The 26,219-nt window shown below is 35.3% G+C and overlaps 1 protein-coding gene across 14 annotated transcripts in view; it reads right to left on the reverse strand.

The window, feature by feature from the left end:
- The window catches only part of LOC126978278 (basement membrane-specific heparan sulfate proteoglycan core protein), a 225,620-nt gene that overhangs the window by 36,086 nt on the left and 163,315 nt on the right, over positions 1–26,219 (reverse strand). For 13 of the 14 annotated variants that reach the window (XM_050827015.1, XM_050827018.1, XM_050827017.1 and 10 more), the window contains 28 exons: positions 24,884–25,135; positions 24,015–24,211; positions 22,457–22,581; positions 21,311–21,530; positions 20,509–20,694; positions 18,572–18,720; positions 17,717–17,885; positions 17,423–17,634; positions 16,709–16,924; positions 14,838–15,116; positions 14,426–14,543; positions 13,368–13,465; positions 12,653–12,889; positions 12,323–12,413; positions 10,875–11,008; positions 10,181–10,358; positions 9,506–9,701; positions 8,775–8,935; positions 7,886–8,104; positions 7,135–7,321; positions 6,225–6,530; positions 5,393–5,719; positions 3,625–3,841; positions 3,344–3,535; positions 2,607–2,892; positions 1,928–2,078; positions 1,027–1,207; positions 629–840 (listed from right to left, as the gene is read on the reverse strand). In XM_050827015.1, coding sequence (XP_050682972.1) covers positions 629–840; positions 1,027–1,207; positions 1,928–2,078; positions 2,607–2,892; positions 3,344–3,535; positions 3,625–3,841; positions 5,393–5,719; positions 6,225–6,530; positions 7,135–7,321; positions 7,886–8,104; positions 8,775–8,935; positions 9,506–9,701; positions 10,181–10,358; positions 10,875–11,008; positions 12,323–12,413; positions 12,653–12,889; positions 13,368–13,465; positions 14,426–14,543; positions 14,838–15,116; positions 16,709–16,924; positions 17,423–17,634; positions 17,717–17,885; positions 18,572–18,720; positions 20,509–20,694; positions 21,311–21,530; positions 22,457–22,581; positions 24,015–24,211; positions 24,884–25,135 — 5,496 coding nt within the window. The remainder of the gene's footprint in view (positions 1–628; positions 841–1,026; positions 1,208–1,927; positions 2,079–2,606; positions 2,893–3,343; positions 3,536–3,624; positions 3,842–5,392; positions 5,720–6,224; positions 6,531–7,134; positions 7,322–7,885; positions 8,105–8,774; positions 8,936–9,505; positions 9,702–10,180; positions 10,359–10,874; positions 11,009–12,322; positions 12,414–12,652; positions 12,890–13,367; positions 13,466–14,425; positions 14,544–14,837; positions 15,117–16,708; positions 16,925–17,422; positions 17,635–17,716; positions 17,886–18,571; positions 18,721–20,508; positions 20,695–21,310; positions 21,531–22,456; positions 22,582–24,014; positions 24,212–24,883; positions 25,136–26,219) is intronic. The other variant, XM_050827022.1, reaches the window with a different exon arrangement.

Here is a 26,219-nt window from a genome sequence, read left to right on the forward strand (position 1 = left end):
CATGGATAGTTGTGATTTAATACCACCACCTCATCCGTAGGCTTATCCTTCAATTCAATACAACACCGTTCAAATATGAGTCAGACCCCAAGGGATTTGTAACATCAAAAACTTTTTAAATACTTTTATATACGACGACTTGTTAATTCACTTTCTTTATTTCAAGTCATTGGTTTAGCCGTAACACACTATCAAAATATCAGCTTTCTAACGTTCGAAATAACTTTATACTTAATGCATCTCATACCGCTTTGGTAGCACGAGCGAGTTTTAGCTACATCTTGGAATGTATTTATAATTTGCACTGGTAATGAAATCTATTGCATAAAATGAAAAAATATCGAAATTGGCATTGTACTGATAAATACCACGTGATATTTTATCAGAGAGAGATTTTTCTTGTTCAGTTGATGGTAAGATATTTTCGCTTTCACTTTTAACTACTTCATCGTACATTGGCAGGACTCTACTACTTTATGAGATATAGCCGACTGACAGACAGATAAATGAATGGATGTACAGCGGAGTTTTTATAATGGTAACAGTATTTATTCCATTGACAGCAAAATATCGACGAATGTATATTAACTTACAATGTAAAATAAAAAAAAATGTAACATGAACTTACTTTTGATTGACACCATAGGTTCGGGATAGCCTTCAGCTGTGCATGTAACTACCACTCTATCTCCTTGGATTGCTTTTATGTTGTTGTTCGGAGTTATACTGATTACCGGTACAGACCTGACCTTTACGACCATACTTGCACTATTTGTTCCAGCCTCATTCGTTGCTGTACAAGTATATTCACCCTCGTCATTCACATCCACAGTTTGGAAGCTGGGAAAAAAGTTTACAGGAAGATGTTGAGATGATGATGCAAAATAATTCTTAGTACCATTAAATTACGTTCAATTTACTCGAGCCATTACATTTATAAGTATGAAATTATAAAGAAAACTTTTACTTCAATAGGTGAATCTAAAATAGTTTTATTAAAGAAAAATATTTTAAATACTACAATACCTTAAGACATTTCTTTGTAGTATTTCTACGTGCGATGCGAGTTGGCCACCTCTATCTTTTTGCCAAGTTACGGTTGGAGTCGGTATTCCACCTAATACACGGCAATGAATTTGGAACTGGTTGCCCAGGCTCACAAAGTTTTCACCGGGAGGATAAATTTCAACTCTAGGTGCTTCACGTCCTGAAAGAATCAGAAGTTAAGAGCCTTGCCTCTCAAAATCTCATTGTATATTTTTAAAGAAGACTTATTTTTAGGAATTATTAAAGCTTAAGGCAATAATATAGAACTTAAATGGCCATCATTAAATTTAATTTAAATTGGCCAAATTAAGGATTAAATTTAATAACAAATTAAAGCTTGGAACGTTGATCTTACTTAAAATTCAGATTATCTAGACTTGGAATATACTAGCATTTAGAAGAACTGACAGCCCGATAATTTGTTACCAATTTTGATTTGTCAGTGTGCGCGTTAGCTAGTGGTTAGCTAGTTTGATATTCTAAATACTAAAGAGCTAATTCCAAGGGTGGCTGACTGCTTACGACACGTAAATCAAAATCGGTTAAAGTAACTTTAGATTCGTTTTCCTTTTCTTTCTTGCTTTCTTTCCGGTAGAGATCTTCTCCCCTCCCACTCGCTTTGTTTACACAACTTATTTAGTTTACATTTTGACTATACCCAAGTCTATTGTAAGTTTATGATCTAAATTCTAAACAATGTGATAATCTAGGTCTGGATTATAAATGTCTTAAGCAATTAATTACTCATGTTATGTTGTAGTAATATAACAAAAATAGCATAAAACAAAATAATCCTTCTAGAGTTCCTTGCGCCGCTGCCTCTCTGAAAGCGTAGAGTCAAATTTGAAAAAAAAAATATTGATTTCTAAATTGTACTCACTTTCAATTTCAACGTTGACATAAATGTTGACAATTGGAGTGCCGTCTACAATTCCTTCACAGAGGTAGTATCCTCTGTCGGAGTCTTGTGCATTATTGATGATGAGAGTATTATCTCGTTGGAACGTGTAACTACCAAAAGGTTCTTGATACTGTAAAAACACTGACGTTGTATAAAAGGCAGTTTTTGAAGTTAAATATTATATTTTACATAAAAATATCATTCTGAATTTTCGCAAATTCGACACCCTGACGTTAGCTGGTTTACTAGGCCATTTGTATCATACTTCAGCTTCCAAGGCTATTGTAACTTATGCGTCTACTAGACCACAACCAATGAACGAGAATTTAATAAATCTCAATATATAATTTCAATGTAAATACAAGTCTTAAAATAAAAAATTAAAATTATCTTCAATTGTATAAAAATAATTAAATTATATTAATAAATTATGCGTTATAATCATATTTTCATTGAATGTATTTAAAAGTTAGTTTCCTTCTTTATTACAATATTAATATAGTATTGTCTAGAAAAGTAAAGTAGCACGAGGAAAATTTTATTTAACGAATTTTGTTTTATTACGCCAAACAAGAATTACATCTTGCGTGCGTACATAAGTAGGTATGCACTCACACTTTATTTACTGTGTATACTTTCAAACAATTATATTTGTTACCTTAGTCCAACGGATATTCGGTAATGGATAACCATGAGGTATGCAATCTATTGTCCCTCTTCCACCAGTGGGTATCTTCAATTCATTGACAGAGACGGAGATGTTTGACCTCTCCTCGGGGGACGGTGTGCTTAGCGATATTACTGTTAGATCAATAAGCTTTGGTTCTACACCACGGTATGATGTTTGGCAAACGTAGATTCCACTGTTCTCCACCCGAGCGTTACTAATATACAAAACACCATTTCTTGATTGCACATTGGATAACAGTGGTGTTTCGTCTTGTCTGAAACAACACAAATTAAATTATAAAAATAAAATACAAAAAGTCTTAAACTTTGTCCCAATCAACATTAATAGGCATTTCTAGTTATTATACAATTATAAAATAACAAACGTTTATTTAGTAAGAACAATTCTTTTAGGCTACTCTCGGTAAAAAGATTTCGAGTTAACCAAGTTCTCATTTAAAAAGTTGTTCGATTTTAAATAAACACAAGAGTCCAGTAGTGTAATTGTGAAAGATTTTGGAAAAATATTCTTAATAGTTACGACAATGACCATCCAAGTGCGTGATACTATGGTGCGGTCCGGCGGTGGGCAAACTACTGAATAAATTTAATTCAAATTTGTATTTTTAATAAGACGTCGGGACAACTTATGCCTACATATTATCACACTAAGCTTATATATTTTTTATTTCAATAATTATGACTTCTAGTTGGTAAGTTACTAACCTGACCCAATTAATAGTACCAGCTGGTATGTTAATGGTTCCAGTACAAACAATCTGTGTAGACTGTCCTTCATTCAAAGTTGGTGATGATGTTGGCACTTTGAGCTCTTCCTGTGAGGGCCGCGAGGGTCTTGATTGAACTCTAATTACCGCAATCTGATCTGCAGACCCAGCTGTATTCGAAGCAATGCACCTAAAATAATAAAAATAAATAAAAGTATAAGTATAAACATTCACATAAAACACAAAAATCAATGCGATTGAATTATATTGTTTAATCACCTGTATTCGCCGGAATCCTCAACTCTGGCGCTTTCGATTACCAGAGAAGCATCATAACTTATTAAAGTCCTCGGCAGTGGTCTGTTTGAAGCTCTTTGCCATGTAATACTTGGGGCAGGATTGCCAGACGTTGAACAAGTGAGCTCAATTCTATCTCCCTCATAATAATCCTTGATGGATGGATATATTGACACAGTCGGCAAAGTCATAGCATTCGCTGTGAAATTAATAAGATTTATGAAACTTGCTTTTGACATGTTTGATTTTTCATCAAGAATGCATTGACGAAGAAATTTTTCTGGAAAGTATCGCCGAAAACAAAGCAATTCTCGGGGTGTATAAAACCACAATGCAAGTGAAACCTTACTCCGCGGTCGGCTGTAATGTTATATGCGATAGATATACAAAAACTCAAGGCGATGTCATTTACGTAATTTAAACAACTAGACTCACAATCACGCTTAAAAGTTGTATAAAGTTAAACTCTGCCTCCGCGTCTATGCGGCAGAGTTTTCATTCAGTAGTGTTTTGACCACGTTTTGAATACGACGCCACGCAACGACAAAGTGTTCAGTGAAAACATCTCCAAATAACAAAAAAATCCAATCTTAAGAAGGATGGAGTGACGTATTTCAGGCCCTATAAATTATCAAAATACGTGCCAACGAAATGTACGAAAGAGACGTCTCTTCGCACCATTATCAATGAGCTTCTTATGAGCGCATACAATAAGCTTTGAACATTACTGCCACGAAATAAGGTGTTAATTTGAATGAATGTTTTAATGATATGTGTATTTAAATTTTAAATTTTGATACGTAGGTAAACACAACGCCACAATTTTTGACGACCTTTTAATAGGCGATTGTGAGTCTTACTGTTTATAGTACGTCTTGTTTGTGCGCGTCGACATAAATGTCATAAAATATAGGATAAGATCTCAGAAATCTAACAGATCTACTAAAAGTTATAAAAACACTTGTCATTTACTCCTACATAAAGTTACCATGATAAACTCTAGTGGCCTGACAAAAAGACTTGGTATAAAGTTATATCTCAGAATAAAACAAGAATTTGCTAAATGCTTACAAATACACATTTTGCTTACGATCGGCTTATTTGGACTTATAATGTTGCCCGCATTTATTTGCAAAACACGACAACATTCGTAAAACTTCAGAATTGTCACTGTATTCACAGTGTTGTCAGCGATATAGTCAACACTTTGCATATTCCTGGTTTATTATCAGGTATAACTTTATACCAAGTTTATTTGTAAGGTCGTAGTATTCTAACATACTTTATAGTAATAATATGTATTAATGATACCTATAAAATTATTTGTAGAATTAATTACCTTTTGCATAAAAAACCCAATCTGGTACAACTATTCCGAAAGAAGGCGTGAACAAAAGAGACCCATTATTTAACATAGACAAAGAAGTGGCATTTCTAGACTTAGACTTTCTTAGAATTTAAACTTTTAAGTATATTCTTATAATAATCTTAAATGAAATAAAAGAAATTGTAGTTGTAGAGACTGTCGACAGAACTTAGAACTTTTAGTACAAAAATTTGAAGTATCTCTTTAATTTCGATATTTAAATTAAAACTTAATTTTTTAAGTGTATTTTTTTATATTTTTTTAAACCATTTATCTGACTCATTAATACTTTCATCAAGCCCGTTATAACATAATATCCGTTGGATGGCATGAGCATAGTGCAATTATTATAAATAATTACGTACTATTTGCTGTTTAATTTACCTGGAACTTTAAGTGTTGCAGTGGCCTGATCAGTGGAAATACCGTCACTTGTTTGACAAATATATTTGCCGCTATCTGATATCTGTAGATTTTGTATAGTAAGTTCTCCAGTGTCTTGGTTAACGTAAGTCCTTTCCTGAGGCAAATATCCATCAGCCTTTGACCATGAGACCTCGAGCTTCCTCTGCACCTTACGGCTGTGGGCTTGGCAGAAGAAGGTTACCGTGCCTCCTACTTCCTGGATCTTGATCGTTGGACTCATAATTTGTACGACCACAGTGCTCTGAGGTGGTTGCGGACGGTTTGGCCTTTCGCTAGGTTCTCCACCTGTTGGGTGTAAAATTTAAATTGTTTAGTGATGTAAAATTGTTATTTGCAAAAAGATTATCATTTTACTTTTATTTTGATTTGTTTCTATGTCTATCTTTTATTCAGAACCTTATTTTATGGAGTAATAATAATAATAACTTTATTTCTTAAATATTACACTAAATAATAGTATTACAGGAACCGCACTTAAGATAACAGAAGCATGTTGCTATTCGTATAAACAATTTTTTTTCCTTATACAGACGAGTGATGATATTGTATTCATATAAATATAATTGCAACTAATATATATGCTATAACTATGCAGTACTACGAAATCATGAGAATATAATATAGTGGATGAAAAAATAGTTTTAAATTTCACACTTTCTCACAAAACAAACACAAATAATACGTTGGCGTTGAAACTACATAAATCTTGTTATTACAATTATAATGATAATGAGTTAAAACTTGTGAACAATTTAGAAGCTGACAGACAGACACATTGCTTTCTGTCTACCTTTCTCGGGAAGCGTGGTTGTTAGGACGCCTAAAATGAAACCCTTCTTTGTGATAGTTTGGCATTCATAAACATCTTCTTGTTTGATTCTATCCCATGTAGTGTTCCAGGATTGCTCACTACGCCATCCATCTTTATGTAATTTAGATTCATTGTAAAAGTTCGCTGGCTCAATTTCTTGTCCGTCGTGAAAGAATCGTATTGTCAGCGGTTCTGGCGCTCGGTATTTGCAAGTGAATGTTACATCAACATGGTTGCCGGTATTGCGTTTAGGATAGATCGTCGGGTGAAGTTCCATTATCAGGCCTATATCACATATATTATACATTTTAGCTGTTGTAAACAATAATAAAACAAACTTAAAGAGATCTACTACAATTTCACTGCAACAAATATATGTTACTACAACTGCTAACCATCTAATAATTGATTCAAATACAAAGAAAATGACAGCATTACAGAGATCAGTGATGTCTTATCTGATATCTTTAAACGAGCAATTCTATATATATTGTATATATATAATCTGGATCTCGGAAACGGCTCCAATGATTATAATAAAATTTAGTATACAAGTGATTTCGAGGGTGATAAATCGATCTAGCTAGGTTTCATCCGTGTTTTAATGAGAAACAGCTACAATTACATTAGAATACAAAGGTAAATTTTGGCACTATATAAAAGACTATAATAGCTCAGATGGGACATTGGGTGATCCGGAAAGCAGAAGACCCCGGTTCGAATCCAGATGTCCTGTTAGGTTTTTGTTTTGTTCAAGTTTTGTACATTCTTATAAATCTGAGCAAGGCTCGGTTGTCCGGATATTGTAGATATAATCTTAGATAATATGCAACTTTACTTTCAAACTAAGAATAAGGAGATTTAGCTTGTCGCGAAAGAACTAACTTACCAACGGTCGAGCAGTCAGGTCCGGTGTAAGGTGCTCTGCAATTACATATTACTTCATTGTAGCTATTGAGCTGGCAGTCATGGCCGTTACAGTTACATCGGCTACAAAAACCATTTTGATCCTCGTAGAATCCTTGGTTGCAATTCTCACAACTTGTTCCTGTGTATCCCTCAGGACAGGTGCAGACCTAAATTTACACAAATTGTAAAATTATCTATGAATAATATCAAATACACATTACTATAAGTGCTCATTTACCATGTGATCAAAATATATTTTTCTTGTAGACAATGTATGAAAGTATTCTACACTAATGTGGATGGAATAGGAAAAATTGACCTTGGATTTTTCGATTTAAAAAAGGCTTTTGATAACCTAAGTCACAAACTTGAAAATATTAGCATCAAACGCAAGGGGCATAAAATATACTATTTTTCATAAAAAATATTATTTATATATATATTTTTTTTGACAATTTATTTTTATTTTTATTTCATTATAATTCAGCATTGAAAAAACGTACAATTTCAAATTTTCGCACTTCTATGATCTACGACTGTTTTTGTATCGCGATTTTTATAATCGATTTCAATAATTGTAGTACTATATATATGGTAGGTCTGAAAATTAGTTGCATCTATTTTTTTACCACAATTTTTTTTTACAGTACAACGTTTACTGGGTTAGCTAGCTTATCCTATATAAATTTTCAAAACCGTGTAAAATAACATCACGTAAGATATAGACTTACTTCAATACCCTTTGCAGTCGGCATCAAACTGTCATAGCTTTCAGTTGCGGTGTCCATAGAAACATCAGCGATTGCCGTCGAGGTGACATTTGGTGTAAGTGTGGCGCGAACCAAAACTCTTCTTAGTTTTTTCAAGACACGCATAAAGTCCGATCGGCTAACTGGTTGTACAGAGTTCAGGATGTACCAATCATCTTCGCGAAGTGGTACTTGATAGCTCTAAAATTGTATAATAATCATTTCAATTTACAATTTTTTTATAGGATAGTAAGGGACGAGACGAGCAGGACGTTCAGCTGATGGTAATTAATGCGCCATACCCATTACAATCCAGTGCCGCTCAGGATTTTTGGAAAACCCGAAAATTCTGAGAGGCACTACCGTTGCGCTCGCCACCTTGGGATGATAGATCTTAAGTCTCATTTGCCCAGTAATTTCACTAGTTACGGTGCCCTTCAGACCGTAACTCAGTATTTATACATTACTGCTTCACGGCAGAAATAGGCACCAAGTAATCAAGATTAACCTGGAAGTGTCTAGGATGTCAAATAGTCTAGAATACAAACAAATTTTGAGGTTGACCATGAAATTGACGGTCTCATATCGAAACCCAGACTGCAATATTGCAATAGCTCATTTGAACTGCCTCGTGGTTTTAGGGGCTGAAAATTCCAACTGCTATTCCATATGATTACTTAAATAAACTTTAACTAATAATAAATTGTTAATGCAGCAGCACATCATCAAGTTAATAAAAATTTTCGTTTTGATTCCAAAAATTGTTTCATTCAGCGTGGAGTATGCCTCGTGGATTAACTAAATCGATAGACAATAGCGTACATACTTTTTGTAACCTAAGCCTGCTGCGGTTTTGTTTCTATAAACTTACCAATGCTTCGTTGGATCTTATGATCGATGGGTTTCTCCAGTAGATTGAATTGTCACCAACAAGTACAACATCTACGCCAGGAGTTGATTGTTCCGAATAACCTCCCGTTTGGAATTTCTGTGTCAACGATAAGGTTCCGCCGTACGATAGAACTCGATTACCTTGAACGTGAAAAATAATTTCTTAATTATTTTACGTTTAATTTAATCAATACGCGTATATTTTTCGGAAGGGTCGGCAACGCTGCTGTGATTCCTTTGTTGCTGTGAGTGCGGGTGGCAGTGATCACTTAACACCTTTTTTTGTATGTACGATCGTATGTCCTCGTCTTCCATAAAAAATATTACTCAGTACAAGTATGTAATTTGATAAGCAATAAAAATAAACAGAATATTGTAAGATTATCAAGAGTAAAACAACTCTTTTAATTCCTTTTAAATTTCAGCTGCTCGTAGCTGTTTATCTCTATCTAAATGCAGCATTTATATCCTAAAAAAAACATTTATGCTTATATCCTACAAATATCTTCCCTTTCTTGGCGTGCGTTCGTGCAGAATGGGATGTTTCTATGCCAACTTAATGGCTGACAGGCTTGCCCTGCATGTTACAGTATGACAACTCTCTCTATTATCCCTACTTAAACATTTTATTGAGATAAAACAAAGGTTTAAACTAAAGAGTTGCGATTGCAACGGGCAATTACTTAAATTATAAAAGAACGAAATGCTCACCTGGGAACACAGGCAGTGACCAATACAAGTCTCTCACTGGTGACATGTCGAATACATACATAAGTAGACTTTCATTTGGCGATGGCACAAAGTGATCATTAATAGATTGTTCGCCATTTATATCCATAAGTGCATATCCATTATAGCTCTCTCCGAAGATTGGTGCCGGAATTTGTATACGCTTGAAGTGATTGGCCTGTTGTGTAAAAAAACAATTTTATAATATATCAGGATTCAGGAATTTATTTATTTTATGTATATAAGGGACGAGATGACCAGGCCCTTCAGCTGATGGTAATTGATACGCTCTGCCCATAACAATGCAGTGCCGCTCAGGATTCTCGCTAAATATATGATAATATGATATAATAGATGCTTTGGTAGAGGTTGTATAATTGCCGTCTATCGTGGGAGCACAAAATGGCAGTACTCTAATATATCCTTATTTACACAAAATATGTCCTAGCAAGAGTTGCGACACATAGGCTCACCTCATTGACTGATTCGAACAAGATTTATAAAAAAATATTTGTATTTCTGTGAATGAGAATGATCAGAATTTAATATCACTTTAAGATTATTTTATTGGCATGATCCTTTGTATGGTTTGCTTTTTTGTTCTTTTTGTTTTAAAAAGTGATTGACATGGAAGCGTTTGATCAAATTACTACTTACTTGTTGACAGTTTTTGGTGACTCCAGAGCAGAAGCATTCCAGACATCCTTCAGGGTTGGAAGCGTCCAATCCGAAGGTTCCCACCCGGCAACGGTCACAGCTTTCCCCTTCAACGTTCTGCTTACAGTTGCAGTAGCCATTTTCGTCGCAAGGCAATGCTTCGCCTCGTGGGTCACAGCTGAATAAATTTTATGATTATCAGATATAAGTTAATTATTTTACAGAGAGCACCCATAAAATATTCAATTTTAATAAATGCTAAATGAACAAGTGATATAAAATTTAAATGAACTAGTCTCAATACAAGAGGTACTGTTTCGTTCAATAAATTCAACTTGTATATTTCATTGACCATTTATAGCCTATCTGCTATAACTAAAACGTCTATAGGTAAAACGAACATAACAATAAGGTTTGTTTATTTAAAGTGAGTTTTTTGTGATGTCGAACACGGACACCATCAGCGCACACTGCGTTGCCCACCCTGTTAAGCCACGCACTAAGAGCGCAAATTCGCAGTGCTGGACGAGACGAGACCGCGAACTCACTATATTCACCCGATTGGTTGAAACTAGGCGGTACCAAAACCGATTTATCGTGAGTCAAGCCGATATAAATAAATAAAGTTAATAATGTCTCACTAGATTTTTAATAATTTAATTAGTAAATATAAGTTTTAGATACTTTCACTTACTTGCAAGATAACTGATTTCCTGTATCAGGGAGTTCAGTACGTCCACCAGAGTATACACAGTTATTGCTATAATCTCTTTCATATCCATCCCTGCACACTTCACAGTTGGGTCCATCAGTGTTATCTGCGCAATTCTGGAATTCAAAGAGTAATATAGTGAGGTTTTGTCCAGTTATTTTTTTTTGGACATGGAGGAACGAGTGTACGGGTACCTGGTGGCAAGTGATCACCGCCGTCCACATTCTCTTGCAACACCACAGGAATCAAAGGAGCATTGCCGGTTTTTGAGGACGCTTTTTTGAAGGTTCCCATGTCGTATAGTCCCGGAAACGATGCACAAGAAAGCTCAATCCACAGATTTTTTGTACGTGGAAGAAAGTTCCTTAAATACCACACTTTGGAGGAATGCCAACATCGAGATGGTGGGGATGTTATCCTAATTTGTGGCGTGTCGTGCGAAGGTGGGATCCGGCGACAGGAATTATGTGAAACAGCTCTTCGGAATACTCCCCGTGATAAAATTAATGACTGATGATGACGTAAATTGTGCAAGGCAATTGCGATGTCACTCAGAATTTTCCTGCAGCACCACATTGTAATGGGCCGGGCGTACCACTTACCATCAGGACGTCTTGTCAATTTTTCTTATAAAAAAACATATGTTATTCAACTATGAATGTGATGGTCTGGTTCTCTTTCTACGGCTATCAAAACGAGATAAACAATTTAAAGCAAACGGAGCGTTACTATGATAAATTGCAATAGTGAACGATAATTATCTGTCTCTGTCACTCACACGCAGTAACGGCATTAGTTAGTCGACGATAGCTGACGTAGCGTGTATCATTTTGTGAACAAGTTCATTCCTGTTTGAATTGCGTTCGAAGTGATACGTATTTTTTCGTTTCCGTATTTACTTAGTCTTCTGTTATTATTAATCCATTACTGTTAGTTTTCTTGTTGATTTTTATTATGGAATCATTGGCTGGCAGCTCTAGTCAACCTTTGTAATATATCAATGCTTTTCAATACCCATAAATATTGATGCCTGAAATTTTGCTATAATAGTCTTTCTCTAAGGAATTTCATTCACTTTACATTATAAGACATAGGAGTGAATGAATGATTCCTATAATTCTTAAAGGACATCAACAAAACATTGTGAACAAGGGGGAGAATAGAGACAATTCCCACAGAAAATGTTATATTATAGTTATTTATGCAACTGTTGTGTAATAAGGGACAGAATTTCATTACAACACTCGTTTGGATGATGTAATGGTTATTAGGACATTGGGTGTTTTAATGTTGGCAATAAGCTAACTGTTTTAGAATCTTTAATAGAGGATTTAAAACATGGGTGCAGATAAAAGTACTAAACATATTATTATGTGCACAGAATAAAGTCTTGGGTCACCTTTTGTATTGGAATTTAATAGTTTACTCACATAGCAGACTCCAGTCTCCGGGTGACAATCACTCGACTTTCCGTTACAGTTGCATGGGCCGCATCGTTCCAGATACAATCCAGCTGAGTTTCTATAAATGTGCACATTGTTATTAAATACATATACTTAAAAGATGGAATGAATATTTTTCTTAAATACAATTAAAAGGTAAACTAATTAAATTCCAATAGATTTTTTTGGATTAGATTGGAGAGCTGCATTTGGGGCAGCGAATTACCGTCAGGTGACCCAGCAGGTCGTTTGTACATATTAATGAATATAATATGTAGTTACAATTGTTTGATGAACTTTACTTTATGAAAACTATACCTAGTGTATCCTGGAGCGCAGTCTTCACAGGAAGTTCCGACATATTCAGGGGGGCACACACATTGTTCTACGTGTTGAGCTAGAGGTCCGTCTCCGCCGCTCTCTGCTGTTTCAATGCTTGCACTTATTAAGGATGCTATTTCTGTGTTCGTTGTATATGTTGCTTTTACCAAGATCGTCTTCACATCAGCCAGTGCTAGAAGGAATTGCTCACGTGGTATTTCTTTTCCATCAGGTCTGGAAACGAAAATCTTGTTAGTACTGTGATGAATAATATAAAAAGTAGTAGTAAAACTCAATTTGAAATCACCGACAAAATGCTAAACACCTTATCGAATTCAACAAGTGTGTTCAACGTCGTTTCTAGTTCAAAGAGTCATGGCAACCGACCAAATGATAAAAAATCTCATCATCCTGCTTTTCAATAGAATAAGAGCTTTTAGCCATTTCCTTTATCAAATCCACGATTATGGAAGAAATAAGCGCCATTTTTTTCCGTACAAGCATCTGAGATATTTGTCTGCATTGTGATTGTTTAAAGGGATAGTTTGCTTTAATACTAACTAACTATATATAAGCACTTAGATGCTTTATATAGTGTTCATTAAGTACATTTAAAAGGAACGTTTCGAATTAATTCTTTTATTTAGAATTATATTCAAGCTGCGCAAAAAATGTTTGAACTGATATATAATGAATAGAATTTTAACATTACCTCTGCCATCCTTTCTCCAAAAATTGTACCGTTGCATTCAAATATCCATCCCTTCCAGGCATGAAGTTTCCGTAATAGTTGAATGTTAAACTATTATCCTGTAAATCAAAATATACTTTCAGTTCTACATTAGAGGTTTAATTATCACAAACTTTTCTACAAATAAAGTCAGTATATCAGTCTACTTGAAATAAAAATTTTAGTCAATAGTAGATACTCTTCATGAATGCTCGAAATTATTTGATGGCCTGGTGATATTTCATGTTTATACATTTCATAAACAACAAAAGTATACATTAGTAATAAATTATAATATAATATGTTATGATTTTTATAGTCCAACTTATCTACGAGAGCTTAATAAAGCTCTGTTCAAACTGAAGCGAAGAACGCACGGGACGCGTTTTAGAGCAATTCGCTCGCTCGCTTAGCTTCTCAAACTGACGCGACTTCCCGTGTGTCATTTTTCGTTCTACATTGGAGAAACATCATGCATTGTGAGATCAAACAATCCCGCCAGGCGTCCCGCTCTTGTTTCGTTTCAACTTGAGCGACTACTCGCGTCAATTTGAACACGTCCATACAAGTTAGCTGACACAAACGGCGCGAGCGACTTCCGTCCCGCGTGCGATAGTAGCCATAGTGCGATAGTAGTATGTTACTAATGAACGCGAAGTAAAGTTACTCCAAATTTAAAGCTTTTTGTCTTTATCTTACCTTTCTCACTACAGAATTACATGACAGGGAGAAGTATTTTTAAACTTGGCGTAACTTAAGTCTGCGTTTAATAATAAGACAGCATCTGTGTTATTACAAGAAAGTTAAATCTGTATCTTTCTTTTCCTTAGCGTTCAACAATCTTTAGACATTGCTTGTATTTAAACACGAGTCTAAGATGTGTCTAACGGATAGATAATATTCATATGGAAGATTTGGATTATATGATGACAGAGAGATTTCTGTTACAAGAATACGAAATTTTTCTTTTTGACATACGGTCGCTTCGATTCCATTATCATTTTGCTACGAGAATAGGACTAATTAAGTTTAATACATACGCTGATAATTTGAACGTCAGCCGCATTATTCTTTGACCCTTGTGAACTAGGTGTTGATATGTGTCGAAGTTCGTAGTTCAAGTAGCCACCGTAGGAAGTCACTTTATCTCCAGAGAAGCTGAAATTAATTACATCTATTAATTTACAGCTTTCAATTTTACAACACACAAACTATTACATATATATGGGAAAAGTATGTATGACAATTCAAAGTATTAGGTGTAATATGGGAATAGTATAACTAATTTAGGTTGGGATATATCCAAAATATAAAACAAAAAAATACGTATTTAAAGAAAACCAAACTAAATAGTAGATTTTTTTAAATACGCATAAAGTACGAATAACATGATAAAGTAACAAAAAAGTTGAATTTTATTGTAAAAAAGCATTTAAGCAAAAATATCCATACCTAACAGGAAGACTCCAGTAGTAAATAGAAGGACGCGCTCGATCAAAGTTGCTCAAGCTAATTTCTCCGTTGTAAAACTCGGGTTGTACATCAGTTTCAATGGGCGCGTTGTAGCGGACTGCACCAGCCGGTCCTAATGGAGCACTTTTGTAGAGCGTTACTTGATTTACTATCTGCGGTACGTTAAACCGGACCCTTGTCGTCTTACGACGCAGCTTGCTGCTCGTACAGTCTTGAAGAGTAGGTACTCCCGAACAGAAGCAGGATGCACATCCGTACCTGTAATAATAAACGAGAATTATAATAAAAAGAAGTGTGTGTGTACTTATGTATGCACGAAAGAAGATATACTTATTTGGCGTAACAAAGCAAAAATCTTGCAAAGATGGCTTTGACAATTAATTATTAAATAATAATAAATAATAATAAATTTTTAATAATAAATTTCGTTTATTTCAAAGATTACATATACATTTTTTAGTGGTTGAGACTTCCCAGTAAGTTGTCTTAGGACACTTGTATTGGGAATATCTCGCAACTTCCTTAGCAGATAACTTTTTATTTAGTAAACAATATAAAAATAAACAGAAATGATTAAAAACCAAATTTTACAATTTACAATTTTGTGTGTGTGTGTGTGTGTGTGTGTGTGTGTGTGTGTGTGTGTGTGTGTGTGTATGTGTGTGTGTGTGTGTGTGTGTGTGAGTGAGTGAGTGAGTGTGTGGATGTGGGTTTGAATTGGACCTTTGATTGGGTCCATCTATGCAATGCGTGTGTTTATCATGTCAGTCTGATCAGAAGATTTTCCACTTCATCATAAGCAAGACAAGTTAGCCAATTATTTAAAGCTTTTCTGTATAGATGTAATGTCATAGGATATATATTTATGACACGATTTATTTTATTATATAAGAACACTGAATGACAGCTCTACACTCTCTCAGCAAAAGTAGTGCGAACAGTAATGGTATCTGCTACTTTATCATTTCTTCTACTGATCAATTTGGCGTGATCTAGCGGAAGTGACTTGTGGACGGCTGAAATGATGTTAAGAACATAAAGTTTCCTAATTGTCAAAAGATTACAAGTCAAATAGAGTGAATCAGTTGGAAATCTTAAAGGTTTGAAGTACATGACCTTGAGAAGTGATATTAAATAATGAATACGGCTGTATGGGCTTGAACCCTTTGCCTGTCCTAATAATAAACGAGGAAAGCAAAATAAGAAACGAATGACGCAAACGTCAAAAAATTTTAGGAACCAACTTCAGCCTTTTACTTTTGTGTTACAGTGGATGCGCGCGACTCTTAAAATTCCACTCTCATCATTCTTTAATAACGCGCCTAAAGAAGTATAACTTCACAAACCTATAAATAAAATTCTCAACACAGGTGTGCATGTCCTATGATAACCTAAGTACTAAAATATTATATTACATGACAAATACTATTTCAGATTCCCGCTGTGATGGATATTTATCTTGTGTTTAAAAATGGCACGGTTCTAGTATTCGGAGAGGGTATTTAGGATAGTATTACCCGACGAGCGAATGCGTAACGAAAAGGAGGCAATCCTGGTGCGAATTATCAAACATGCTCGAAGCACTATTGTACCTATCTTGGTATTTTCATAAGAGTGCGGTATGCATCATTATACTGCACCTTAATGGTGCTATGTGCTTTTCTGCTGAAACTTGTTCACAGATGACATGCATAAAATTTTGACAATACGCCTTGTATATCAGTTTTTTTACACTATCATCACACTTGGAAAATCAACGCGCAAGCATGTGGCATCTGACATGACTGGCATAATAATAATATGTTTAACTAACAGCTGAGATATTGAAATAAACTAAATTTTAAGAGTACCTGAAGTCGCTGGAGAGGAAGAAGTTTCCAGCCCGACATTGGTCGCAGTACCGTCCTTCCACGTTATCTTTGCACACACACTCGTCAGGTTGGCGTACGAATGCTGTTCCTAATGGATTGCAATTGTCGGATTGTTTTGGCTTGCATGAATCTCCAATTATCAATGGGTTGCCAACATAGTTTGGTGCACAGCGGCTGCAGTCTGAACCTTCATATCTAGAAGTTGTAATTATTAAAGTACATTATATCCACCAATAATAAAGTACATAGTAGATCTGTAACATCATTTATGTATTACTTAGATTAAGAAAGATGTTTTTGTATTATTAAGATTAAGAGAAATCTTAATATTTTGTTGTTTATTAGTATTTTTTCATTATCCGTTAATATAATTTGTTTATACATAAAACAATTTTCTGCAATAGACATGTAAAAACATTAGTGCCAAAATATCATTAGTATTACTACTAGTTAAAAGTATATATATATATAGTAAAAATAATATATTTTTATATATTATTTTTCCACAAATGTAAAAGGAAGTCAATGAAGAGTAAGGTTGCTAACAGTTTATTGAGAAGTCTAATGGGACATGTTCTGAACAAATTCAATGCTGTTGAGGCGGAAAGCCGGATCAAGTCAAATTCATATATTTGGAATTATATGTAGAATTTTTTGACAATAATATTGTGACTATTCAAATAACAGACATACCCGGGCATGCAATCGCAGATGACATCCCCATTAGCTCCAACGCTGCATGTCCTAGCAAATTGATTCTCTCTATTCGTAAGCGGGCAAGGACACGGTCTACAGTCACCACCTGTGTAAGGATCACCATAGGTTCCTGGAGGACAAGCTCGTCTGCGAACGCATGAACCAAGCCAGGGACCGGTTTTTTCTCGTATATAACCAGAAGCGCATTTCTGTGAAAATCAGAAAAAATAATTTCGTGTTTCAGCTATTATGTATTAGTAGATTAGACAATATTGTTGAAATGATATTAACCTGACACGAAAGACCTTCATAACCGGGAGGACAAGTGCATTCTTCAACTAAGTTGGCAACACCAAGTCCTGAGTTTATAAGATGCGCAGATTCCATTGCAAAGTCAGTGATATTGACACCAGCATTGTTCAAGTCAGCGCGTAGTAAAATCATTTCTACGTCGTCAAGACTGAAATAAAAGTTAAATTAGTGTAATGCTAAACAGGGTTAAAGACCAAACAATAAACTTTCGAATAAATAAGCATACGAGCAGTTGATAGCAAATAATAACCGCAGCCGATACTATAACAATATTAGAAGAAAGACAAGAGTATTATCGACTTTTTAAGGTTTATTTGAAGGTACCACTTCATATTGACTTACACATATATATAATTGGTGGCTGTACTTGGGAGACACTTCCTGTAGCACTGTATTGTAGCTAGACAATAGAGGTAAAAACAGTATTTATTTAGTGCTTCGAAAGTGCAATGCTCCAAGCATTATATTCAGTAGTTTTAAAAAGATCTAATAGATATTGCCTTAAAGCGGTTCTACCATTAACTGTTATTGCGATTCAATCGCCGACTTAAAATCATATGGTTCAGAGACAGCTTTATGCAACGACTGTAGCGTCATCTCATTGTCACACCGCGGACCACAGACAAATTTCTTTCGATCATTCTTCCTTAAGCGATCCAAACGCCACTCAGTTATAGTCACTTCATGGTACGAAACTTAGCGATTCAGTTTAGGTACCTAAACTGAACTGCATTGAAATTGAAATGCTAATTAAAGTTCATTGTAGGCCTGCAGGTCATTTCAAATTATTGGAAACAATATTAACATTTAAAATATTAAATTATTAACGCTTACGCCATCATAATATCCTCCCTGGTAGCAGGTGCCAAGCCTCTGTTATCAGTACGTTTCTTCATCCAATTTTCCGGTGTAAGACGAGCTTCGATATATGTATCGCGAGAGTACTCACCGCGATACACGTGGAATAATGTTTGGTATTTGCCCTGTAACATACTTATAGTCAATGAATTTCGTACAGTGTGTAAGTAATATTTTGGCACGTAAAACATTTTGCCGTCCAATTAAAAGAAATAAATTTATTTGATTTGCGGCACTGTTCGTTAACGGGATAATAAAACGTTTTTTTTCAGAGGTAAAAGTAGATGTTTTGTTCATTTCAAGGTATTGTATATCTTTGTTTCATTGTTAGATTTTCACTGACATCAAAAGCAAGGAATATTCTGTTTTTAATCTTTTTTGGGTAGTTTACATCGCAATATACAGGATGTCCAAAAGTTATGGGACATGAATGGAAAGTACCTTAAATATCGTAGATAGGGTATTTTACCGAAAGAAGACTTTATGTTATTTTTAAAAGCTAGTAATTCTGCATTCAAAGATTTTCTAAAAATTACTTGCCTCGTCTGGGAATCGAACCGACTAAAATGTAAAAAAAAACATTCCTATTTTTATAATGCCAATCGAAAGAATGGCCAAAAACTAAGAACTCTTCTTAAGTAACACAGTATTTTAAAAGAAAGGAACAACGTAAAATGAATGTTTTCCTATTTGGATTGGTACGAATGGACCGATTAGATGGCCGGCCAGATCCCTGATGATGACCTTACAACATTAGATTTCTTCTTTTGGGGATACGTGAAAGATATGCTATACAAAAAACGATACGAGAACGTGAGCGAGTTACAAACAGAATTGTGCCATATCATATCGAGTATTCACCATAAAATAATAAGAAAATCAAAAGGCAGCGGACTCATTAAAAGATTGGCGATTTTCGTAAGACAAGAGGGATCACATTTTGAGCATTTAATTAATTAATTTACAAAAAACTACTCACTTAATTGACTACTTTCTTTTAAAATACTATGTTACTTAAGAAGAGTTATTAGATTTTGGCCATTCTTTCGATTGGCATCATAAGTGTACGGGTGTTGTTTTTTTTACATTTAAGTTGGTTCGATTCCCAGACGAGGCAAGTAATTTTTAGAAAATCTTTGAATGCAGAATTACTTAGTTTTAAAAATAACATAAAGTCTTCTTTCAGTAAAATAGCCTATCTTCGATATTTAAGGTACTTTCCCTTCATGTCCCATAACTTTGGGACAACCTGTATATCAAAAAACAACGCGGTCACTGTAACCATTAGTAATTTTAGTTTTTATAACGTATTAGGACGTCATAGTTCAATAGTATAAGTTGACAAGTTACACAGAAAATCGATATATTTTGTAATTTATTTAAATTAATTTGTTTAAACTTTTCAGTAAAAATTTAAATCTAGGAAACACACACGAAATTCCCAGATATCTCTGTATAATTTAAAATTATTTCTTGCTCAATAACTATTGATGTAAGTATACATTTTTCACTCTTACTTACAATATGCAATCATCCTATTAAGATGCAGCGTGTCTCAAATTTAATTTACATAAATAAATGAAAAGCACCACCCGTATCACGTTGACGTCTGTCATTCCACAATCGCGCGTTTTGCAGGAAATTTCTTGCCTCGCACAGCAACTTTGTACCACTTGTTTTCCCGAATTGATACGACTTAGGGATCTTCAAGGAAAGAGGGACTCTTTTCTTGAAGATCCCTAAGTCAAGTTAAAGGCCGGAAATCTCAGAATCTCTTGACACCTGTTGTTGCAGATGTCCATGGGCGGTTGCCTCGACACTCCCATCCCGTGAGCTTCTTGCTCGTTTAGCTCCTCTTTTATAAAAACAAAACACTTTATTAATTTGTAATAGTTACGGCTAGTAATACGTACCACTAAAATGATGTCAGCAGGATTGTTGTCGTAGCCGTATCGTCGAGGATTGTGAGGTGATAGTTTGTACTTAATATGTCCTCCATATGAAGTTAGCTGGTTGCCATTGTATGACTCAGGTAGAGTAATATATGGATGAACATCCGACCTGAACGAAGGTGCATTTAAGATCTCGAGCTTCATAACCTAAAACAAGTAATGTTTGAGATAACATATATATATATAATAATTCTATTTTAGATACATTTGCCTCTGGGAATTTAAATTTTGTGCGTCCAGAATTGCAGAAATTAACCATATCTGTGGGAGGCTCCTTTGCACAGGATACCGGCTAGATTATGGGTTCCACAATGACGCCTATCTCTGCCGTGAGGCAGTAATATGTAACCATTTCTGTGTTTCGGTCTGAAGAGTGCCGTAGCTAGTGAAATTACTGGGCAAATGAGACTCTACATCTTATGTCTCAGGGTGACGAACGCAATTGTAGTGCCGCTCACAGTTTTTAAGTTTTTCAAGAATCCTGAGCGGCATTGCATTGTAATGGGCAGGGTATTACAATTACCGTCAGTTGAACGTCCTGCTCGTCTCGTCCCGTATTGGCATAAAAAAAACGTTTACTTATAAATCGGTAATATGGTGGACGTAAATATTTCTGTATATCATCGACGAAAGTCTTATTTTGTATGCAAATTCTACTGAGCCGTTCACACTTATCGGGAACTGCGTTGGTTTGCTGTAACTTTGGACTTGCATAAGTGATTCACTCCTACAAATTAACCAAACACTATAATTTTAAACTTACCGTTACTCCGTTCCACTGTGGGTCTTCGTAATACTGATTGTTGATGGATTGTTTGTCAACTGTAATATCTCCGTTTGGTGATTGTATGATACCCACTAGTCTAGTGCCGCCTTGTCCAAGAGGCGTAGGCATGTTGTAGATGAAGAGATCAGCTGTTTTACAAGTCGTGGACTCACCGAAGCAGAAGCAACGGATGCATTCACTTTGAGAACTCGCCTCACTGTGCAGAAGGTTAAGAATTAATAAAAGAACTTCGAGAAAGCACAGTACGATTATTAATTATAATACAATTACACAAAAACCACATCGCTATCATAAAAGTCATCAACATTTAATTTAAATTCAAACACGGAATAGAACAGAGCCAGGTGCATTTCCAAATTAAGTCCTAATGTAATGTAGTGTAATGTATTATTTATTGAACTAAAATAAGTGTATCTTATTTGAATTTTGTCCTCAACTTTTCCAAACATTTTAGGTCAAAAGTTTTTCTTTGCTACAAAACAAGCGTAAAGACCCCTCCCGTACCCCTTTCACCCCCTCGCACTTATCCTGTTATATCAGTACGGTTTGCAGTTTCATTACCGTTACATGTCGTGATATTTTCGTGCTAACACTGCTTTGTTTTTAAAGTATTCATTATTACGTTTGACTTTTGTTGTTAACACTTTTGTGATTTCTGTTGTTCCATGTCGCTATAATAGTTCTAATAATATGTATATACATATAATAGAAAAATACAGATTCTTTCATCTTAATAATTATAATAATAATTAAAACACAACACCTTTACTTCAATCAAGAAATAAATAAACAATGCGATCCGGTGCGTTCCGAAACTCATTTTAGCCTAGCGTATTATCTCATTGTCACGAAAATGTATTTCTCTTACCCTACCCATAACAATTTTCTCGCTAGTCAAGGTGAAAAGTTGTATGTTTCACACGAGAGCAAATTTTTTTCGTCTCGTGCCTCTAAATCACTCACTACCTCAGTTGTCTACTTCGCCACTTCTACTTCCCCAATTCGTGATTTAAAGTCAGCACCGCAGCAAAAAATAACTTTTCTCACTTGTTGAACAAATAACTATTGTTTTTCACAGACTTGCTTGTAACTTGATTGGAATGTCGATTAAATTAGTCGTACCTGTTGAAGTATCCAGGTGGACAAAGCGCTTCAGTTCTGTTCACGAAAACAATGGAATCAGGATAGGCGAACACTGTTCCTCTATTGTTTATTGCTTCACAGGAATACGCACCACTATTTCCGGGCTAAAAAATTGACAAATTAACTATTGAACATGAAATATTTTTGATGACTAACTATGATTAAGAGAAGAGAATGGTTAGGTAACATGAAGCTTTGAGATCTGTAGAGCGCACTTGGGAGTTTGCTCAGACTTTACTTATGTAAAACTCAGTGTGACATTATACTATATGAGAATTTGACATCTTATGTCTCAAGGTGACGAGCGTAATTGTAGTGCCGCTCAGAATTTTTGGGTAGTACAAGAATCATGAGCGGCACTGAATTGTAATGGGCAGGACGTATCTATTACCATCAGCTGAACGACATGCTCGTCTCATCCACTCGAAATCACTATATTTTTTTTATGAAAATAATGGATGATGACCAGCTAATCGTAATTGATGCGCCCTCATTACAATTCAGTGCCGCTCAGGAGTCTTGTAAAACCCAAAAATTCTGAGCGGCACTACAATTGTGCTCGTCACCTTGAGACAGAAGATGTTAAGTCTCATTTGCCCAGTAATTTCACTAGCTTCGGCGCTCTTCAGACCAAAACACAGTAATGGTTATTACTGCTGCACAGAAGAACGCTGTGGTACCCATAATCTAGCCGGCATTCTGTGCAAAGGAGCCTCCCACTATGATAACATAATCAAAGATTATGCTAAGTTTACATTCAGGTAAGTTTATCTAAGTAAAGTGTAAGTATGCTTTATAGGTCTCAGACTCAGACTTCACAAACTGGACCAACAAGTTTACATTAGGCCGGAAATGCACGTCATAAAGCGTGAGTGTACGGGCCGGCTTAAAGTGTTGCTCCAGTCCATTGGTTATGCAAAGCAATTTGCGGTTGCCTTTCAAGTGTTTACAGTACCGGCAGTTACTATGTATTGCGAGGCCAAACATTTCCATAAGCATAGTGATTGCACTGATATGAGGCTTGTCGACGTGTAAAGTAACTAAAATCATTCAGGGATTAAATCTTAACGAATTTAATTTCGTTTATTAGCAGCCTAATGAGCACTTGATTCAACATGTTAGCGGGTTCTTTATTTTTTCACAAGTTTACTGGGCAAATGAGACTTATCGTCTTGTGTCTCAAGGAGACTAGCGCAATTGTAGTGGAACTCAGAAGTTTTCAATTTTTCAAGAACCCTGAGTGGCAATGCATTGTAATGGGCAGGGCGTATCAATTACTAACAGCTGAACGTCCTGCTCGTCTCGTCGTATATAAAAAAAAACACTGGCTGACCCAACAGGCGTTGTTCTGTTTATAATAAAAAAAGAATTCTTGTGGGTGGAATTTCGTAAGATCCGTTTTTTGCTGACCTCTACTAGACGAAAGGAATATTCCTACAAAATTTAAAGTCTCTACGCCTTTTGGTTCCAGAAATCGTACATACATTGGTAGAAATCTCTTATTTGAATAGAATATAGAAGTAAAATGGCAAAGTACCTGCATGTCAGGGCAAGTTAAGGTGCCTATACCATTACTGCTGGTCGAAGTACATTTCTGTGGTACGTGACCCCAGTTTAAACGCCATGTTACAAGAGGAGTTGGCACCCCTACGGCTTCACAAACTAATGTAAGAGTGTCTCCTGGATTTAAACGCACGTTTGTCGGCTCGGGTGGACGCACGATGCTTACTGGAGCTAAAATAAGAAGTTCTATCTATAGAAACTGTTTATGAACATATATTTTTTTTATTCAATAATATCATCCATGACACCTTTGCAAAAAGCTACGTTTCATAGTTGATGTTTGAACATATAAAACCTGCTGCAAATTTCTATCCATGACAAGGAACCTGATTGTATACAAATCGTAAATATATTGCGATATTTATATAAAATATAAACCAAGTTATTCCATCATTAGATTAAGGTCGATACCTCACTCAGTTCCAAAGTAACTAAGTGTAAGACGGAAATTTTGAGATAAATTTGAGAAATTGTTCCATAAACGATAACAAAAGGATACAAGTCGATAAGTGAATGCAGTGAACGGCCGTTCCCAATATACTATCTACAGATAGAGATAAATTACTACCTTCTACTATCAGTAATTAGCTATCAATAATCTGAGGCTGTCCCAATATACCAGATAAGTCATTCTTATCGCCTTATATTTGGACATACAAACGTCTATCGCTGGTAAGATATACGTCGTCCCATTGACAGACAGCGTGTACGGATAAGGTGAGTTACCTTCGATAAGTTTACTTGGACAGAATTTAATTTTGCTTAAGAACTTCTTTCTGAATAGTTACTCTTTAGAACTGAGGTATCGATGTGAATCATTATTATATAAAGTTCAGAGCATACCACAACCAATTTCGTCAGATATGTCGAGGCAATCTTCGTGTCCGTCGCAATGGAAACTCTTCGGAATGCACTGGTTGTTATTTGCACAAGAAAATTCAGTTGATGAGCAGCTTTGTCCTGGTTCCCTGCTACCACAGGACATCTCGTCACTGTTATCTCCGCAGTCATCAAAAGAGTCACAACGCCACGTTTTCAGTATGCATTTATGATTGTTACATTCAAACTGGTTTGGTTCACATTTTCCATTTATTTCTGAAAAATTAATCGGAATATTAATAGAGTGTTTTTCACTTTATTCCATCTAATTTGAATTTAAATATATTTATTTCAAAGTCAATGTTGGTTATTTAGACATATTTATTTATTATTTATTTATACTATTAATCATTTACAGAAAGAATCTTAAAATCTAACATAGTCCCGCAAAACTGTTTGGACAGTTTGTCTGCAGGATCAAGTCTCTTGTTATACATTAATGCTTATTAGAACATTGATTTTATACAAGTGTAATTAACAAATATTGATAAAAAATTTAATAAAAAAATCTAATTTTAATTTTAAGGCAGTGTTGACCATAAATATTTCTTAAGTTTAGTTTTAAATTTTCTTTTACTGGTTTCTAGTCGGATGTCCTCAGGCAAGCTGTTTAATAGATAAGGTAGGCGTTTTTTCAAAGTCCTATCTCCGTAGTAGTTATTGATTCTAGGAACCTCGAACTTACCAGTGGACATCAACCGAGTATCGTGGTTGTGCATAATTGGGTTATGTTCTTGATTGCCATGATTGTTAATGGCTAATAAGTACTTATGGGTTATTTTCTTTATTACTTTCGTAAGCCTGCTTAAATTGAAAAGAATCGGAAAGAAAATCGTGCTGAAACCCTTAATTGCTCTTATCGTAAAGCCATGTTCAAAATAAGAGCACCAACACACTCGGCAGCCAGTTCGCAACGGTCACGTTCGCGGTGCGGTCCCCATTGCACAAGCGAATGCGACGTAAGACGAAGCGGGTAAAGTGCAGTTGTCTTCTGAGGGTGCTACAATATGCACAAGCAAAAGATAATCACGTTCTGTTGGACACCGCAGCCAACGGTGTCGCCGGTTGCTAAACGTGCTTTCATTTCTGCAGTGCAGTCCGTGCAAAAATCACTGCCGCGCGATCTGCCCGCTAGTGAGTACGGAGCTTAAGAAGTGAATTTTTAATTTTTTATATTTAATTGTACTTTCGACATAATTGAATTATGACACAACTTAAGGGCATTTTTCTACAGTCATAACAAACAAGTCCAAATTGGCTTGAATATACATTTCCTAAGTAACTGTTATCATTTTATTAG

This window comes from Leptidea sinapis, chromosome Z (genome assembly GCF_905404315.1).
Source record: "Leptidea sinapis chromosome Z, ilLepSina1.1, whole genome shotgun sequence".
Taxonomy (NCBI): domain Eukaryota; kingdom Metazoa; phylum Arthropoda; class Insecta; order Lepidoptera; family Pieridae; genus Leptidea; species Leptidea sinapis.